Source organism: Genypterus blacodes, unplaced genomic scaffold, assembly GCF_046128005.1.
Source record: "Genypterus blacodes isolate CSIRO-AG114 ecotype Tasmania unplaced genomic scaffold, CSIRO-AGI_Gbla_v1 ptg000017l_1, whole genome shotgun sequence".
NCBI classification, from domain to species: domain Eukaryota; kingdom Metazoa; phylum Chordata; class Actinopteri; order Ophidiiformes; family Ophidiidae; genus Genypterus; species Genypterus blacodes.
This window is the reverse complement of record NW_027466831.1, coordinates 253,674-273,730: the sequence shown is the minus strand read 5'-3', so window position 1 is coordinate 273,730 and position 20,057 is coordinate 253,674. Positions and strand designations below refer to the sequence as shown.

General features: G+C 41.6%; 2 protein-coding genes across 2 annotated transcripts; both read left to right on the top strand.

Moving 5' to 3' along the window:
* The first annotated feature begins 34 nt into the window (after window positions 1-34).
* On the top strand, window positions 35-15,726 carry LOC142990980 (natural resistance-associated macrophage protein 2-like). Its single transcript, XM_076140888.1, has 17 exons — window positions 35-188; window positions 4,162-4,246; window positions 5,860-5,996; window positions 6,236-6,355; window positions 6,589-6,708; window positions 6,841-6,947; window positions 7,044-7,114; window positions 7,209-7,276; window positions 7,384-7,539; window positions 7,671-7,829; window positions 7,966-8,052; window positions 8,170-8,289; window positions 8,446-8,595; window positions 8,745-8,818; window positions 9,195-9,348; window positions 9,677-9,730; window positions 13,596-15,726. Exons 2-17 carry the CDS (start codon window positions 4,213-4,215, stop codon window positions 13,671-13,673), a joined length of 1,689 nt encoding a protein of 562 aa, XP_075997003.1. The 5' UTR covers window positions 35-188; window positions 4,162-4,212; the 3' UTR covers window positions 13,674-15,726.
* A 530-nt stretch (window positions 15,727-16,256) lies between these two features.
* On the top strand, window positions 16,257-17,793 carry cnpy2 (canopy FGF signaling regulator 2). The gene is made up of 6 exons (XM_076141384.1): window positions 16,257-16,339; window positions 16,573-16,679; window positions 16,767-16,882; window positions 17,054-17,251; window positions 17,367-17,463; window positions 17,561-17,793. The coding sequence occupies exons 2-6, from the start codon at window positions 16,580-16,582 to the stop codon at window positions 17,602-17,604; spliced, it is 555 nt and encodes a 184-aa protein (XP_075997499.1). The 5' UTR covers window positions 16,257-16,339; window positions 16,573-16,579; the 3' UTR covers window positions 17,605-17,793.
* Window positions 17,794-20,057: the final 2,264 nt, after the last annotated feature.

Here is a 20,057-nt window from a genome sequence, read left to right as displayed (position 1 = left end):
ATCGTTTGAACGCATGCGCAGTGGGACGCTAACTTATAGTTTACATGAAGAGAGACGACTTTGCCTGTAGGAGAGAACGTGTCACCTAGCTAGCGATAGGGCTCAATTCATCAATGGTTTTACGTGAGAAGTGGCTTTGATCGTCAGGATATAACCGGTTACATCACAAAGCCCCAAAGTGAACCCAGGTAAGACATTTTTCCAGACTTTAAAGAGGATAACGTTAGTAAATCTTGTCAGACAGCTATCTTACATGAGCACTCGTTAGCCTGCTTCGATCCCCTCTAGTAGCAGTACGTAATAAACTTCAGTCTGGCTCCGTATCACTCTACTATCTTCTAACATTAACGTTAGAATTAGTAAGGACGAGAGGTCATTCGTTATTGTTCCGTTAGCTACACTGAGTTTGTAACATTTGTACCACTGTTTCTGTAAAACGAGGTTGACTTTGGTTGCTGTCAAACTGTCACTGTGCCTATAATTAGAATAAATCCACAAAAACACAACTAACAGTCTGTGTACAGATATAATTTATGTTATGAGAGTCGTGGTTTAGATCTGGATGTATACAAATGGTGTTAATGAAAAGTAAAACTGTACTTAAAAACATTTGTATTTAGATTTGATTTAGATGAGATGAGATTCAACGTTGTTGTCTTTGAGCAGTGTACAGGTACAAGACAATGAAATGCAGACAATTATATACAGCTAATAATTTGATATGTAAAATAGTTAAAACGTTTTTGTGTGCATAACAGTAGTTCAGTCTGAAGTGAATGGATTGAGTGAATTAATTGCACATGACATAATTAGTAGTGCAAATAGCAGTAGAGAGTGCAATGACATAGATGAATATATATAATTTTTAAATTGCTGCATCTTCAGAGTGCCTTTGAAAATGGACATTTTTCCAAAAATTCCACAGTTTATTGTGGAAAAGGGCAGAAATGTGTCCTTGTCCTTCCATGTGTCCTCTCTGATATGGATGTGGCCGTTGTGCTGTAGGAGTCTGTCGCTGTCACCTCAGTTGTTCCATTACACATTTGAATGGGAATCTATTCAAAGTTTTAGATTGCTACCAGTTTTCAAACACACCTTGATGTGGAATGTAATAGTCCTAAGAGTTCATTTTCCTGGCATTTGAAGGTGTTAAGTTCTACCCGGCTGATGACTCACTAAAGCTATCAATGCCCATCTGTAGCCACTGTTCTTTAAATGTTAGTCCCATAAGGCATGGAGTCATACATAAACGCTACATATTAGAACATCACGTTGCTTGATCCTCCTTTCTCTCTCTTTCTCTCTCTCTCTGTCTCTCTGCCTTGAAAAAAGTTAACAATAATAATAATAATAAATACACAACCTTCTTTCTTTTTTCTCTCTCTCTCTTCCCCCCCTCTTTCTGTATTCAGTACACTTGGGATTATGTTGGTGTATCATTTAAAGCCTTTAACAGAAATTTCAGTCATTGTTGAACCGTTCAGAGTGCTCAGATAAGAGATTGAGAACACAGGAAGTTATGAGCTTACGTGAACACAAGCAGGAACATAGTTTAAATGAGCAATACTGCAGGTGAGTTGGGTTCAAGCCCTTAATTGACCCGGATTAGAGAACAGGTGGTTCCCTGGCTGTGTGAGGACAGACAGGCTGTTATTTCCATGTTGCCATGTTGTGTCTGGATGAAGCTTTACAGATGTCATGGGAGAGACACAGCTGGGTTTGAAGATGTTGACTGGTTCTAATATATAAAAGGTATGGTGAGCGAGTGTGAACGTTTGCAAATCAAATTTAGTTGATGCTTATATGGATGGTTTTTCTATTAATTGCTTTCTCATATAGCACATTAGGCCTGAGATGGGGTGGAACGTTCTGGATCATGTGTCAGTTTGGGAGTTGTCATAGATTTAGTGATTGTAAAAGCTGTTCAGCACAGATTAGGCTTTCCTAGTGTTCACTGAGGCCGCTGTTTTGGGGGGAAGTGGTGACTAAATTGTGTGTGTGTGTGTGTATGTGACAACTTGCGTCAATCTGGTCAGTCCAGCATTTGGAAAAAACGAGGCACAGAGTCGATGACATAAATTGGCGTATGCTACATCAGTTCTAGAAATAGCACTTCTATATTAAATGCGTATGAAGCCGACTTGCTTGAATGTTTAACAAGCTGTCAAAATCAAAGTTTCTTTCCGTTGCCAAGTACAGTGGTGAATAGGTTGAAACTTTACAAGACACTTACACAATCTAGGACTGACACACACCGAGCCTAGAGATAAGAAGTACTGAATGCAGCTTAAACATAAAGGCTTTGAAGTTATAGCATATATATATATATATATATATATATATATAAATTAACAACATATTGTTATTGTGCTGATACATTGAGAAGATAATGTGTAGAGATGCAGGTCTCCAAATGTATGGAACATCAGACATTTATAGCCGCTCAAAGTACATATACAGTAGTTCGTTAAAAAGTTAAATGGGGCTTGAATATTATTTGTCTGTTTTATGTAATATCAGTACATCTATACAGTATAACCAGCTGCCACGGCAACGCAAAGGGAGCTCCTCTGTCATCTTTACAATGATGTTTCGATCAACAGTGGTCAAACTCACAGGAAAGCTTTTGTTTTCTGTTAACATGATCTATGATTCAACAACATCCAATGATTATAAAGATGCATATTTAGATTTTTCTTTTTGTATTTAAAGATCCCCCCCCCCCCAAAAGGTGAATCCCATTGAGTGCGTATGGAGATGAGTTGATGTAATCTCTTGTAATAAATCCCATTGTAGCTCTTACTTTTATAGATTTTCTTGGCAGGATCCTATTGTGAAAAAAACCCCAAAGGAACTCGGCTCTTCCGAACTGTATTTGACTGAAAAGGATGTCACGAGCACGCAACACTTCTTTTTCCCCAGACTGCTGAAAGTCTGCTCTGCCTGGCTCGCCCGCTCTCATTTTGTTGTCCATTTTGCTCTTAATTTGTTATGACGCAAATTCAAAATGAGTCACTTCAAACAACACCGTCTATATTAAAACATGGGAGATACACAGAGAGCATTTATACCTCTGACCTATCGGCCTGACCGAGCAAAAACAAAACACCAATGTTCATCTTTCAAATGTTTATGCTTTTGATCAGAAAGCTATAAACTATTCTTTGATCATGGCGACGGAAATAGTATTACAATATATAAGCTATACAATAGTATTTGTGTTATATGATTGGGTAATATCCTGCTCAGTATTGCCAGAAATCTGCTCAATCCTCATTCAGTACATCTGAAAGTAGGACACAGGTCGTGAGAAATACAGTAGGCCAGTGTTTCTATGCGAGAAATGTGAGTGGGTGAAACTTGTGGTGTCAAAGCAACACCACAGAACTGCAGTTAAAAACAACAACAACAAGCGACAAAAACCTCCCCGACAATGCTGCTAATTACACAGTGCACACACAGCACACACCGCACACACACCACACACACACACACACACACACACACACACACAGCATTTAGCCATAATCCAGAGTAAAGAGCAGACAGGCAGGAGCAGCCCCTTCTCCTCCGTCTGCTGCCTCCACTCTGTGTCTGCCTCCTCACAGTCACATGATCTCACAGCGAGCGCGCCGCCTCTCTGTGTCAGAGGTCTCGGCCGCTAGAAAGTACATTCGGGGGTCCTGGACTGGGGTGGTAAGATGGAAAGCGTTTTGTGTGTGTGTGTGTGTGTGTGTGTGTGTGTGTGTGTCTTGTGTGTCTCAAAGGTGACTGGAGAGGAAGGATGTCGTATTGAGGAACAGAAATCGAAGTTTCAATTGTCAATTCAGGGTTTAATGTGAAAAGTTCCCGTTTCTTGTGGACAGAGCAGCGGAGATATTTCAGTTTTTGCGTGGTCATTGTATTACTTTTTTTTGTTATTTTTATTGGAGGGGGAAAGCACAGTCAGGCCTCATTTGGTCTCATTTTGTGAATCAGCAGTCTGTTTAGTTTGCGGTCTAAAGAGCTAAACAGCTAGAATGCTTTCTCATTTGTTTAATAATCTTACTTATCATAAACAAATGGTGATTTATAATATCTTTAAATGAAAACTTTACCCATACGTGTCTCTTTTTTTCTTTTAGTCTCTCCCGTTGCGTAACTGTTGTTGTTTTATTACAGGGAGGCTGACATCCATCCCTCAGGTTCCCAGGGATCCCTCAGCCTGCCCTCATGAAGGCCCAGCAAGAAGGAGACATCCTCGAAGGTAACGGGACGGCAGAGGGTCGAACACAAACATGACTAACATTACACTGCACACACACATTGAAACTTAAACTCCTCAACTTTAAGTGATACTTCACATCGGCATATTTTCTCATTTTTAGAGCCGTATTCAGCGACATTGTTTACATTTAGTGGTTTGTAAGCATCACAAAATCAAATCAAATGAATGTAAAAAAATCACTCCTATGACACATTTAAAACCGGGAAAATAGAGAACAACAATCTTCCAGTTGAACAGTCGTTTCTTCCGTTTTTAACTCTCCTACAGTCGGTCTGCTGGTGCATGATTCACCTATGATAAAAGGACACAATGCCCTTCATATCCTCACTTTTGGGCTTGTGATGTCTTTCTGCGTCTGTGTGTGAAAGCGTATTCCACAGTTCTCTCTCTTTGCGGGTAATTTTTAGTAACATGATGTCAGGATGTCATTGTGACATCTAATGTGTGGGGGGGGGGGGGGCGGCTGGGTTGATAAAAGCCGAGTCATCGTTAGTGAATAGTGGACTTTGAGAGCCACAGTGAGTTGGAGATGAAGGGGAAAAGGAATCAACGGTCCATAGCCAGTGAGTAATACTCATTTACAGGGATTCTTTAAACGTATGATTAAAAACAAACTGCTGCCTATTGCTTGATTATATATTGTGGCACCGTTAAGTTATATAGAGGATGCTGAGGTGTTTAAATACATTGTTCTTGTTAAACATGGTATTGGAGTCAGTCGGATCAGGGTTTATAACTCCAATATAGTTTTATTTTATGGCTGTAAGTAAAGCTTGTTGTGGACTAAATTAACGTCACTGAATGTTTTACTCTGCGCTGCTTATTTAGCAGTTTTGCAATTTATCTTTTCATTGCTTAACTTACCAACACCCGGGTTTTCACAATTCTCGCTCTCAGTCATTAAAAAGGCACAAATTGCTCAATGCTAGAATCGTGTACTGTGACTTTAATAGCACTGCTGAACTCAACTCTCCATCTTAAAATCTGGCTTGAACAGATGTAGTCTGTAAAACACTGTTTATGCATTTGTAAGGCTGTAATTGAGAAGAAACACTGGAGTTTTTGTCCCTAAACCCTTTAGTTTTTGTACAGCCTGGCCAGTTCAAGTTATGTTTGTCTTACACAGCCCAGCCATGTCTGCTGGGGGAGTTGGAACATGACCTTTACGGTCTGAATGTGGTCAACCTCAGGGTAATGGCTTGGAGAAAAGATAGAAAAGGTCTTCAAATCAGTCAGAATGTTGTCCAAACTTTGTTTAAGGGTGAAAAATAGAGAAAACGAGATAAATCGCACACTGACACAAGCAACTTGTAAGACCGAGAAGTTTGTTGAAGAGGGATTCAGTTTCTTCCTAACCTTAATTTAACCACAGTGGATTAGGAGGAAATGACCCTGAAACCAGAACGTAATGTCATTTTTAAATGTCCGCTGCATTGAAAAACAGAAATTGGACCAAGAAGCCACTAATGGACATAAAAAAGGCAGGTAACATGGTGAGAGAGATGTTAAGGGAGAAAACCCATTTACTGTACGCTGTTGTTTCATCTTGATATCGCTCCTCAGCACTAATTACCCCCCCCCCCTCCCCTCAGAGGACTCCCCTCAGGACAATGGGAGCGTCCAGACTCAGTACAGCTCCATCTCTCCCCCCGCCTCACCGGTGGACCAGGATGAACCCTTCTCCACATACTTTGAGGAGAAAGTGCCCATTCCCGAGTCCATCAACCAGGTAACTGACATGCGGCACCGGATACACGTAGAGCAGCAGTTGTTACTTTAAGGTGGTAGGTTTGTACTCAGAGACCTTGTTTAAACTCCCACCCATTAATCTTAATCCCTTTATTGTTGACTGAAGTCTCTGGTTTAGCAGGAAAATCGACGCTTGTTATTTTGAGGTATTAAATGTAATTACTGTACACAAGTTGAGTTGGCACAAAGTGACATTCTTGCTGCGCTTCCCCCTCGCAGGCTTTCAGTTTCCGTAAACTCTGGGCTTTCACTGGACCGGGGTTCCTGATGAGCATCGCCTACTTGGATCCAGGCAACATTGAGTCTGACCTGCAGTCCGGAGCAAAAGCAGGTTTCAAGGTGATTAATCACAACGCCTTCATATGCACAAGAACGCAAAGTTATAGCTCTCGGCTGTTGTTTACCCCATTCTCCGTTGCCGTGCCTCCTACAGCCCAAATTTAAAGAAGTGATGGCATGAGCAAAAACTTTCTTTGGTTGCAGTCTTCACCTGAATACATAGGTTTCTAGTTTTTCTCAAACTCTAGTGCTTGTCATAGTTTGGTGATTCTCTCTTGATCTTTCTTCCGCAGCTCCTATGGGTGCTGCTCGGCGCCACCATCATTGGTCTTCTGTTGCAGAGGTTGGCTGCTCGCCTGGGCGTCGTCACCGGGATGCACTTGGCCGAAGTCTGCAACCGCCAGTACCCAACAGTGAGCGTTCCACTCTCATCCTCCTCCCCTCTCTCTTTGAATTCCGCCGTATCGCCGAAGCCTCCATCAATAACAATGCACCTCTTAGTATAATAATATTGTGCAAATAACATTTTTTTTCCCCTTCTTCAGGTGCCGCGCATCTTGCTTTGGCTTATGGTGGAACTGGCAATTATTGGCTCAGACATGCAGGAGGTCATAGGCTGTGCTATAGCTCTGAACCTTCTCTCAGTTGGCAGGTAGCATATCCCTGTCTATACCTCTGCACATTCTCACCCAGCGCTTTGAGTCAAAAAAGTTAACCAGAATACATTTGCGTCTTGTTTCTTCCCCAGGATTCCACTGTGGGGAGGCGTCCTCATCACCATCACTGACACGTTTGTCTTCCTCTTTTTAGACAAGTATGGTATGTGATTCTTCTTCTCTGCAGACCACCTGTTACTAATAATCCATACGTTTTAAAGCTCTGTATCCTAATGTTTACTACCGTCTCTTTATAGGCTTGAGGAAGCTTGAAGCATTCTTTGGCGTGCTCATCACCATAATGGCTATTAGTTTTGGCTACGAGGTAAAGCTTCCTCGTCTTTCTCCCACAATTCAGGATCGATGAGAACTCTTTTTGAGGTGATGTCCGTGTGTGTGTGTGTGTGTGATGATGTCTTTGCCTGTGTGTAGTATGTGCTGGTAAGGCCAGACCAAGGGGAGCTGCTGAAGGGGATGTTTGTCCCTTACTGTGAGGGCTGCGGAACCCTGCAGATGGAGCAGGCGGTGGGCATCGTGGGTGCTGTCATCATGCCCCACAACATCTACTTGCACTCGGCCCTGGTCAAGGTTAGTAAAACACACACTTGACACATGCAAAACAACTTAATGCACTATTTTCATACCGCTTTTACTACTACTACTTGAACCAATGCAAAGGCGCAGTTGCACATCCCATTTATCGTTGCGTCGCGTTCCAGTCTCGACAAATAGATCGCAACAACAAGAAGGAAGTCAAGGAAGCCAACAAGTACTACTTCATCGAGTCGACCATCGCTCTCTTCATCTCCTTTCTCATCAACGTCTTTGTCGTCGCAGTCTTCGCTCAGGCCTTCTACAATAAAACCAACATGGAAGTGGTGCGTACACATTCTGAAGCTTGTATTGTCATATATTAGAAGTACTCGCCTATTGTTACTGGTGATACTCACTATAGTGTTTGGAGCATCAAGTAGTCTGCATCATGTTTTCATGCATCGGGTTCCTATGTTGCAGAACGCTGAATGCAACGCAACAGGCAGCCCTCACACAGATCTGTTCCCGCTCAACAACAACACGCTGGAGGTGGACATCTACAAAGGGGTAAATCTGGACTTTGCTCTAACGCCAACGGAGCCACACTCCCAAAAAATCCCAAAAGGAAGATGTGGCTAATGAGTGTGCATTTAATAAAAGCTTCAAATGTCATGGTGTCTTTAGGGCGTGGTCCTGGGCTGCTTCTTTGGCCCTGCAGCGCTCTACATCTGGGCCATAGGGATCCTGGCAGCCGGACAGAGCTCCACCATGACAGGCACTTACTCTGGACAGTTTGTCATGGAGGTAAAGAATGTGTATTGCTTATATTTGTCGAGTGGCTGTGGACAAGATGAATAAACAAACAACGCGGAGAATATAATGTGGTTCGTCTGTGTTCCTGCTGCCCTGTTTTGCATTTCTCTCACTTGCTCTCTCTCTTGCTCTCTCTCTCTCTCTCAGGGTTTCCTGAATCTGCGTTGGTCCCGCTTTGCTCGGGTGCTGCTGACTCGCTCCATCGCCATCACGCCTACGCTGCTGGTCGCCATTTTCCAGGACGTTCAGCATCTCACAGGGATGAACGACTTCCTCAACGTTCTCCAAAGCATGCAGGTGAAGCCAACATAAAACCCCTTAAAGGTCTTAACTCCAATTTTACACCGTCGGCGATCTTCTGTTCTGTTTTATATAGGTTGCCTTGTTGTAATGGTGTCACACAAAACACTAAGATATTTAATCTTATTTCTCTTCTCATCCCACAGCTTCCATTTGCTTTGATCCCCATTCTGACCTTCACCAGTCTGAAGTCCATAATGAATGACTTTGCAAATGGAATGTGAGTAAGACTGTGAGGAATTTCTTCTTTTCTATGTTAGAACAGACGGTCCTCTGTGTCAGTTAAACATTTGCTGTGATGAATGTGCAGGTCTCTCATACACACACACATACACATACACATACACACACACACACACACACACACACACACACACACACACACACACACACACACACACACACACACACACACACACACACACACACACACACACACACACACACACACACACACACACACACACACACACACACACACACACACACACAACCTCCTCACACACAACCTCACACACACACACATCCTCACACACAAGATTTATTTCTGGACTATGTGTATGTACGTACTATATAAGTGTTTGTGTGTCCTGCAGGGTGTGGAAGGTCTCTGGAAGTGTCGTCATCCTGGTGGTTTGTGCGATCAACATCTACTTTGTGGTCGTTTACGTTACGGCGCTGAACAGCGTGCTGCTCTACGTTCTGGCGGCGATCGTCTCCTTAGCTTACCTCTGCTTCGTGTGCTACCTGGTGAGTCCCTGCAGGTTTATGTTCTCACTTCAGAGGCGGTTTGGTTCTCTAATGTAATACTAAAATGTTTAGTATTGCATCAGAATTGGTAAATCACATTTAAACTGTTTTTTAAAATAGAATTACTTAGTATTTTATACCACATTTGATGAATTCCTCTTAATGGACCCTTCTCACACACATTGCTTTGTCAAACACAGGTGTAACTAACGACATGAATTACCCGGCAGCTGTCAGCTAATTCATGTTATCAGCACACGTGAGTGGGACAAACACAACGTTTTGTTTATACTATTAACGGCTTTTCTCCTCTTGTCGTTGTTCGCAGGTTTGGCAGTGTTTGATTGCGTTGGGGGTCTCCTGCCTGGACTTTGGCAGCAGGGTAAGACACAGACCAGCCGTGTTGATAGAGGAACAGTCTGAGTACGACTCGTAGAGCTGATCAGGACAGTAAACCAGCAGCTTTCTCCCCTCTTTTTCCACCCCGGACACACTGAGCCCCCCGTACACACCCAGGATCACACAAGCTCATAGGATCCTTTTGAAAGCACATTTTCTCATCATCTTACATGGTATCTGTGTGTAGGGCTGGGTATCAACATTTGGTGCTTTTAGGTACCCAACCATCTGTAGCAATATGGCACAACACCAGCAAAGATGAATATTAGCTCCTGATGCTCGATCTCAAATGCAGTCAACAGCTTTAGAACCAAGTGAGCTTCAATGACAATGAGCTATAACATTATGTACAGAGATTATCCAGCTATAAGTATGTTTTTAACTTTTAACCAGACTCGCCTTTGACTTCTATCCCATCTTTGTGACGTTGCTCTCAAGTCTTTGTGTTTTGGCTGTTCTGATATTGACAAAGGCTCAGTCGCCTAAAATCCACCAGGAGGACGTAGGAGTTAAAGTCTGAGCATGTAAACTAAAGCTGAAAGAAACCTGAAGCTGCTATTCTGATCCAATCCCACGCTCCTCCGAACATTTGCGCCGATGTAGCTGGATCGCTCACACTCGACACGCGTCTCCTTGCTATCGACGTAGCAGCCGGATGGGACAATAAATAAAGTTTTAAAGTGGACATAATGCGCTTTCTTTTTTCTTTTTTTTCATATCCCTCATTTGTACAGTATGATATGGCAGAGTGCTTGTTTACAGAGTACAAACACATTCAATAAGTTAAACCTACTGTCCGGAGTTCCGTCCTTCACTTCATTTATGAGCTCGTGAGTGTTTGGCAATCGGTGTTCTGCTCAGATGGGACATAACTGGCCAATGAGAGCAGAGCAGGGCTGTAGGGAGATAGCAGGGGCGGATATGTGTGTTTTTAAAATAATAATCTTTAAAATATATCAAGAGAAATTCATGTATATAATTGATTCGTACCAAAAAAATCTCCAAATGATATCCAGCCCTAACTGAAGAAAAACCTGTATTGGTTACTGGGGTTTGATGTATTGAACAAGTTTCCTTCTGTAATCTCTGACGGCACATACTGACTTTGACAGATGACAGATTTGTGTGTAACTAGGTTGAATAAAGAGCCGATGCTGTGTAAGAAATTCTTTTAGGAAGGATAGGAGTTTTACACACTAGTTTTGCGAAATTGGAGGGCTGCTTGAACGCACCGCTGCACAGCACAGCAGCAGTGTGTTATCAGCTCCATCCAGACCGCTTCTTTCCATTAGGTAAAGATATAAAAACAATCCTTTATCCGCAGAGTTTGTTTCCCCCTAATATTCCCGATCCCAGTGAGAAGCACTATAAAGAGGCGTCATTCATTTGGAATTGAATACGGATTTATACATTTCAGTTCCGCCGCACATTTATGAGTTCTTAAAGTGCGACTCCTGGGATCAGAATGTGGGGAAGAAATAACTGTTGGATGTAAAGAGAAAAAGAGAGAAAACTGAAGCTGTGATCAAGCAGATTATTTGTTTATTAAGCGATACAGAGGAAACGCCTCGGATATGTTTGTATATATTAAATGTTGTTAATGCAGTGTTTCTTAAAATGAGGTGCAAGTGTAGCGAGTGCACCGTGTTCAAGCAGAAGTGCAAGTCAGGACATGTAGAGACAAAGCAGTGTTACGGCGATTTAGAGCCTAAACGTATATGAAGATAGAACTTAAACCAACCTGCGTCAGATTTCACAGAGCTCCACTTCTCCAGTTTTTAGTCTTGGGCAGTCTCTTAGTAACCTTTCATTGATTTTAGCTTTCACTCCACAATTGTTATCTTTTAATCCTTCACTTTAGACTGTAGACCTGTTTGCTGCTCAGAGGGATGTTTCATTATTTTTTCTTTTCCAACAGTAGGCACGTTAAATGAAGGAAAACGTTAAGTATTTTAACTTCAGATGTCAAACACCAAGTGCCATCATCCTCTCTCGCACTCAGAATCCTCCAGAATTTAATGAATTCAGTTTTATGCCTTGTCTATAACTAACCCTCAGCTAAAGAGAGCATAGCAGGCATCAGCTGTGCTTTAGGGAAAATAATATTTTGTTTATGTAGGTCTTATGGTTGTGCGATAGTGCAGCAAGCATGGAAGTAACTGCTTCTATTTGAAACACAACCATCTTGCGTTACATTTAGTTAATTGACCATCACATCGTCAATTACGGTCATTTGTTGTTTGCGATAATTGTAATGAAAATAAAGGAATTAGTTCGGGTTCATTTTTTTACCGAACGGATTGATTACAGTGGAAAGTCTTTGGGTTCTCACTGAGGTCGTGGAAATGTTTCTTGCATTATTTCTAGCGATTATGTGTGAGATGTCATGTGCATACCTCCCTGTCATACAACTGTCAAATGTCGAAGTGTTACAGAGAAAACCCTCAATGTAGTTTTGTGTAGTTTGCAGTTCAATCTCACGTCTCTGCTTTTCATTTGCGAATTGCCTGAATGAGTGTCTGTCTGGATGAAGCGCAACATGTGTCAGAAATAAATTGGAAATCATGGATATGTGGACATTTGTTGGTGTCTTCTGTCTTAATGTCTGAAAGGAGCATTTATGATCTGTGCCTCAGAGCTGCACAGAAAGAAAATGAAGGTTGAAGGAAGGATAAAAAATTGAAGGTTTAAACAAATTTGGATTTCTTGACAAGACAAGGGGCGGCAGTAGCTCAGTCCTTAGGGTCGCTGGTTCGAGTCCTGTATGGACCAAGAAAGCGGACTGGCCGCTGGAGAGTTGCCGGTTTGCCTTCAGGGCACTGCCGAGGTGCCCTTGAGCAAGGCACCGAACCCCCAAAACTGCTCCAGGGGCGCCGAATCATGGCTGCCCTGCGCTGACCCCTCTGTAAAAGCATGTGTGCGCTTAAGAGGGGCACGCAAGACACATTTCAGATTGCATGGAGACGTGTTACCATGTGATTTGACCCAATAATGTTCTTCATTCTTCTTCTTAAGATGAAGAGATAAACCACACCCAGCATCAAATGGTGTGGATTGTTAGATTGAGCTTAAAGAAAAATGTAAAACTCTTCAAAGAGCAGATTCTCCAGTATAGAGCACTAATCATATTCCAGGATTTTTCACAATGTTGTTTGTTTAATAAGGGAAATAGTGTTTTGGCAGGTAACACAAGGTGAGCACCGTCATGCCTCACAAGTCTTTCGACGACCCCACCGATCTGACAATTGATTGATCTTTTGTATTTTAAATCATAAATACTATTCATATGCTGTTTACATATCTCCATCTGATTTACATCCTCTAAAACCAACAACACCAGAATCCCTGTGCATCTGCAAGCTTTACGTTTCCTTTCCCTGAAAACTCAAAGTCTACAGAATGATACAAAATGATGATGTAACTTTACAAATGATTTCCCTGCTTTGTTTATTAACCTGGCCGCTGCTTTTGTTTTAAAAGATTCTCTCTGAGCTTTCACCTCTCAGTGGAGTTCTGAAGCTGGACTTGGGCTCCTAGCTTTTATTTGTTCACGTTTCTTTGCTATGTTCATAAGATAACAAACAATGGGGATTCTCGTATCATATATCATATCAGAACTTCAGTATGTTGTGATGAAAGCACAGAACTCCACGAGATGTGAAAAAATAATAATATTAATTGATTTAATCACAGGCAAAGCCCCCCTAACAATTAACTGCAGTTTTATTTGTAACCATTTTATTATTGATGTAATGATCAAAAGGCAAATTGTGCAAATAATTAGTGCTGATATTCTCTGACCTTCTCAACCCGTATATAAACTCCATCTCTCCCCTCCTCTCTTTCAGATGCAGCTGGGGCTGTCGCAGCACACAGACATTTATTTATTAAATGACATGGACGCCGACGCGTTAGTTGACCGATAGAAGAACATCTTGTCGTGGATTTTGATATGTAGCACTGATGCCTGGAGAGCAAGGGAACGCAACCTAACTGCAGCACGGCGTCACCTACTGTATATGCTGGGTCACCCCGTGTTCATCTTGTGCCTCTGGGTTCCTACAGCGCTTCAAAGTGACCTTACAACATGCAGCAACCCCTACATATTTAATTCAGTAATGGGTGAGTTGCATCAACAAATCTCCCAGCAACCTCAGTGGGGACCACTGTTGGAGATATATAATGAAATGTTAGTTTACTGTCATACAGTAAAGACCAGTATAAGTGTGTTAGCAGCCCTGTAACATCAGTAATACTGATAAAAGACAGCGAGAGGCAGCCGACTGTATGATATGAGTTCTGTTGTATTAAATAATCATGTTACTGGCAGAAATAAGACCAAGAAAACTAAATCTGTTCCTAATTATGAATCCTAAAGGCCCCTTTGTTAACCTAACTTGTTTCTGCGTTACCTGGCATGATGATAGAGAACCTAGTTCAGATGCCTTGCCATGCGTCTCCACAGGGCTGAAACCTCAAAGTACTAACACCAAAAAAAGGCCTTAACGGACTTATCACGTGTTTTAATACATTCATACAGTTTCCAATAAGGCTTTATTTCAAATAAGCTTATTGAATACTGTATACGGGTGTTTGTGTGTGATTAATCGCACAGTTTTATACTTTGATAGAGTTTTGTATCACATTTTGAAGTGTAATTGAAGAACAGGCCTTTGACCTTTTTCTATTTTGAGTCTGATCACATAAATATTAGATCATTGTAAAGCTACACGATAGCGCAAGTACGTTATTGTTGTGTATACATTCCCATTGACGATATTAATGAATTGTCTAGTAAATCTGCAGTAAATGTGAGCTGAAATATGAGCTGACCGTACATAATGTAGTACTTTGACTTTGATGGGCCTGTGGGGAGCAAACGCTGGCATCTGTCTGCACACTTCTTTGACATTGTTTAGGCAGGATTATAGTTTGATATATTCCATTTTGTAAATTGAATTCCCATTCAGTTAAGTTGAGGTCAAATTATTTGAAGATGTATTTATTTAGGGTTGGCTTAAATTATGTTGATGTCCATTTATTATCAGTTATTTGGGGCGAGTGAGTGCAGATTCCTTTGTTTATTAATCAAGTCTAACATGCTGAGAGGTGTGAGAGCATTGTTACCAAACAATCATGCCATTGACTGGAGAGAGAAAGTCAAAGTTGTCTGTTACCGTGGTGCAGGTTAGTGAGGTAACTGGTAAATAAGTCCGTTTACTGTGTTAATGATAGAAGCATTAAACTGCATATTTACCAGTTACCCACACTGTAACTCCAGCAGGTTTGACAGCTTTCTAACACCATCATGAACACGTGAAACACTGAAATGTGCAAAATGTGGAAGCGGTTTGAGTTTTGACAGTGTGTCATTTATCACAACAGCTGCCTATAATGAGAGAAGCTAATATAAACACTTTGACACTCTTGTATGGACTTTTGTGCACTTACTGATAAAATATATTCATGTAGCACTTTATATAGGCAGTGTTACAAAGAGCTTTATGAATAATATAGAGAGTACTGAGAAAACACTGAAGACTTAGGACTAAAAACACAAACAGCAGAAACCCTAAACATGTTACTATTGAAACAACCAAAAGTCATCAAATCTGTGTTGGAACAAATGTTAATCTGAATTTGTGAGATGTTTTCTGATGTCATTGACCGCAGAGCCTCCCATGTTCACCACTGTGCCTTGTTTTCCTTTCCGCACTTGCCAATGCATGAAAGTCAAATTGCTGTTGTTAGAAAAGATGAAGTTGCATGTCGGAATTTGGGATCAGCTAACAGTTGGGACTTTAAAAGACTATTTTCATGCCCATGGCCATTTTGACTGTGACTGTGTGTCGCATAATGGACTAAATCAAATGTGTGTCAATGCGATTAGATGTGATGGTGCACTATTGATGGGAGTTTTGGTTGGTTGTAATGTTAGATTGTCCGGAATTTCTTTTTTTGTATTTAGATATAGGTATTTAGTCTTTTTGAAAAATAAAACAGTTCAATTCCCTTTTAAAATGTGATTTTGTGTTATTTGTCACATTACATTCATATAAGAGACCATTACAATTGAAGTTACCATTTCAAAATATAACAGAGACGTTGCACTTTATTTCTACCCTCCTGTAGCACTAAATTAACATTTTATGGGTTTTATTGTAAGCTCTTGATCTATAGTAATGAGACCTTTCTCTTATTTTCATCAAATAACATCCCACTATCCTTACATTCAATAGAGATGCCTGAGACACAGACAGTCGTCCCTGGTCCTGCACTAACCCTGTACTAATAAAACACGAATGATCAATGACCAGATATGCAGAGCGCACAACATTTTATATATGAAGAAAAATACCGTCATCAAAGTTCCATACAGATCCAGTATATGATAAATTGTAATGATATACAGTGGTTTAAAAAGCTATTGCTGCTGTTATTGCACTTCCTGGCCATGCGGGGGCGCCAGCCGCCCGGAGCTCGGCAGCTCATTTGCTACGTCACCACATTTCACCGAATACGATGGGACAGCGTGGAAGAAGAAACGCGTCTTTCTCGTAGCGACTGACTCCAAAAACACTGACACAAACTCGTAAGTTGAATGAAAAGTTGAAAACTTTGTGAGTTTTTGTTTCTCCTTCCCTTCGAGAGCCACTGTAGACGAAGAGACTTGATGTTTAGCGGGAATAAGCGGGTTAAAACAGCCGAGTGCTTGTTGGCCGTTGATGGCTGAGCCTGTGTGATGCAACTTTTCAATTACTGAGCTGCGACGTGTGTGTTTGTGTGTGTGTGTGTGTGTGTGTGTGTGTGTGTGTGTGTCTTCAGGTAGAAGATGAGGGAAGCGGGTCTGCTACTAAAACCGTGTGTGTTTGCGGTCCTACTCCTGAGCTTCACACACGCAGCCAGACAGGGACAGGACATCAGATGTGGAGGTATGTTTAACTCGAACACACACTCGCATACACACTCACGTACACACTGAAGTCTCCTCCATGAGTGTGTGTGTGCTCTGCCCGCAGCTTGCAGGGCTCTGGTAGATGAAATGGAGTGGGCGATCTCTCAGATAGACCCGAGGAAGATGATCCAGACCGGGTCGTTCAGGATCAACCCGGACGGCAGTCAGTCCATCAGAGAGGTGAGCCACGTAGTAACAACAACATGCAAGCACGCACGAACGCACAAACACACACACACACACACACTCCCCATCTAATTCCTAGTGTATATATATTTTCAGTATATTAGTATTGAGGTAAACACTATCAACCTCTTTTTTATGTTGAGTTTGTGTGTTTGACCCCTCCAGGTTCCTCTGGCGCGTTCGGAGGGAAACCTGCTGGAGCTGATGGAGAGTGTGTGTGAGAGGATGCAAGACTACGGCGAGCAAGTGGCCTCATCCACCAACAGGAAGTCCTACATTAGGATCAAATCCCGGAGTGGAGAGGCCATGGACCTATCTGAGGCCACGCTGGACTCCAGAGTTACATCCAGTCTAAAGTTTGCAGTGAGTACAGTTTGTGTGCAGCTCTGCCTCCTGTACGTTTGAAGACATTTTTACCAAATGATACATTAGTTATGCAGTGAAAACGTTTATTTTTAACTCTATTGTTTTCCCCCAGTGTGAAACAATCGCTGAGCAGCATGAAGATGAAATCATCGAGTTCTTCTCTCATGAAACAGAAAATGTCAAAGACAAACTCTGCAGCAAGAGGACAGGTAGGTTTCCATGCACCTTTGGCCATATCACACACACACACACACACTCCAGTCTCAGTGTTGTCATTGTGTGTTTTGGTTTCTCTTTTCTCTGCAGACCTCTGTGATCACGCTCTGACAATGCACCATGATGAACTTTGATGACATCCGGCCGTGGCTGCTGTCTGACGCACCGGGCGCTGTGTGTGTGTGCGCTGTGTCGTCACCAGGTGAATCCATGGCAGCGGTGGAGACACACAAACAAAAACCCCTACAAAATAAAAATCTGCCATCATTCACATTATTCCAGGGTTTTCTTCCTGGAAGGAATTTAAGAATCCCTCCAATTTATATATAAAAAAAAAAAATATTCCTCTTGTATTTGTCTTTGATTGTTTACACCTTTATACTTTTCAATTCTCTATTAGATTAGAATCCAAATGTGAAACATGAAAATGGAAGATTAGAGGATTTAGAGCTGTAATGGTGTGTTTAAACTTAAATGGTGCTCAGGTTGACATTTGGTCAAGCGGTCCTTAAATCGAGTTCACAGTGACTGAACGCCCACACAACCAATTCATGAATCACACTCTCACTTTTGGCTTTAGATAGTTTTTTATTGCTCATCGTTATTTATTGACCTGTCCAAGAATAACTGATGGCAGTTCTAAGTGCTTCACGCTGTAGTTCTATAATTAAAGAACATCAATTAAAGGTTCATTTTGACAGAATTCCATGCTGATGATTTACAGTCAACCAGAGAAGAAGCAGAGACAGATCCATCACATCTATGTTGAATAAGGAATAAAACTGATAATCAGACTAAGATCGAGTCCATATTCAGTGCACTTATGCTTATTCTGATGTGATACGTACTGGCCCTTTAAAATCCAATTTAAGCAAGAGATTCAGTACTACATCACACTTAAAAAGAAAAATATCCTTGATGATGGCCTTTGATCAACATGAAGAAAAAACATAGTAACCAAGTAAAGACAGGTTTGCAGCCTGAATTCTTAGATTTGAACTAAATTCTCTTCTGTTATTTGGACATTTTTGCAGGGGTTTAAGTTGGAAATGTTTTTTTTTTTCTTTTACTTGTTACTTTTGCTGTCCATCCTAACCAACCTCAGTTCATTTCTATCTTTGTACTTGACAATCATTCCAAATCTTACACTATTTGTAGAGTTTAGTTTAGTTCACTCTGGGCGCTAGAGGGCGCTGTAGCCCACAATGAGATTTCAAATAACAGCACTGTGACCTAGTTCACGCTGTGTTACTGTGTGTGTGTGTAAAGCGACCAGGAGACGTTTTGTCCACATTTCTGTGTGATAACTGAACTTACTGTCTTGTGAACTTTTTCCTGAAATGTCATTTTTTTTTCTCTTTAAATACATTTTTGTACGTTTTCTGCATCGGATTTTGTCTTTCATTAATATCACACACACACACCACACATCAAATGAATCATTTATTGATCAGTGTATTTATACATTATACAGTGAATCCACACAACGGGGACATTTAAAGAGTTTGTGGGTGTAAATTCAGTGTTAAGGTGACTTCATGTCTTTATGCTCAGTGGTAGTAAATGTGTGTTTGTATCAGGTAATCACTATACTCCTAGTTATACTAAATGCATAGAAATTGATATTTTACTTTGTAGGATTTCTGGAAATTGATTTGACACTTTTAACTTTGCCCAATATCAAAGCTTAAGATTCCTTAAAAAGGCAGCAGCACTCAGACATTAAACAACAAACCACTAAGAACGATGAAAGTGTGAAATGCATTAGCCTCTATTAAAACATCTACAAAATACGATTGATTAATTAAATATCAGATCAGCAGCAGATTTAGATTTTGGACCACTCACTCATTCACCTCTGACCTTCAGGGACATGAAAGCAACCTCAGTGGTTTCTGTTTACCCGGTTTCTGACCCGACTTCTGTCATCTCAGCTGTATCAGACATTGTTCTCCTTATCTCTTCTTGATCATCATCCCCTTCCGTCGCATCCTTCTCCTCCTTAGCCTTGTGTGACTCGCTGTCGTGCTCTGCCGGAGTTTTGTCTTCCTCCTCCCCCTTTTGGTCTTGTATCGCTGCGTCGTACGTCATTTCCTCGACGTCGCCCTCAGATGCTGCGATAATAGTGTCGCCCGAACTGTGGCTGTTTGTGCTGCTGCAGGACAGTGCGTCTTCCTCTGCATGTCCGCACAGATCCTGCTGTATTCCTCTCACCTCCGCTTCCTCAACACTTGGACAACACAACTCCTTTGAAACCTCCAGCTCTGCTTTGTCAAAGATCATCTTTTCTCCAGTTGTGATTGTGGTGTCGCTGGAGGAAGACACTGTTCCCTCTTGAAGTCCATCACTACTATCAAACACTCCACCCTCTGAATTCTTATCCGCCACCACATTCATGCAGGTCCTTCCCTCTCCTGAGCTCTCTGGATCCCAAAGTTCGCTCATTTCCTCATCTTCATTCTCTGAGTCCGGTGCTGTATGTTTCCTAATGCGATTGACTGCATCCCACAGGGACATGGGACACTGAGACAGTTCAGCAGAGGAGAGCAACTCCAAAGAAACATGTTCACATCCCTCTTGCAGAAGA

Bases quoted from the DNA above. Each gene is read 5' to 3' on its own strand.
- LOC142990980 (XM_076140888.1), top strand. From the start codon at position 4,213: ATGAAGGCCCAGCAAGAAGGAGACATCCTCGAAG. The intron at 7,115-7,208 runs GTATGTGATTCT...GTCTCTTTATAG, and splicing joins CCTCTTTTTAGACAAGTATG to GCTTGAGGAAGCTTGAAGCA. The intron at 8,290-8,445 runs GTAAAGAATGTG...TCTCTCTCTCAG, and splicing joins CTGGACAGTTTGTCATGGAG to GGTTTCCTGAATCTGCGTTG.
- cnpy2 (XM_076141384.1), top strand. From the start codon at position 16,580: ATGAGGGAAGCGGGTCTGCTACTAAAACCGTGTGTGTTTGCGGTCCTA. The intron at 16,680-16,766 runs GTATGTTTAACT...CTCTGCCCGCAG, and splicing joins ACAGGACATCAGATGTGGAG to CTTGCAGGGCTCTGGTAGAT. The intron at 17,464-17,560 runs GTAGGTTTCCAT...TTTTCTCTGCAG, and splicing joins ACTCTGCAGCAAGAGGACAG to ACCTCTGTGATCACGCTCTG.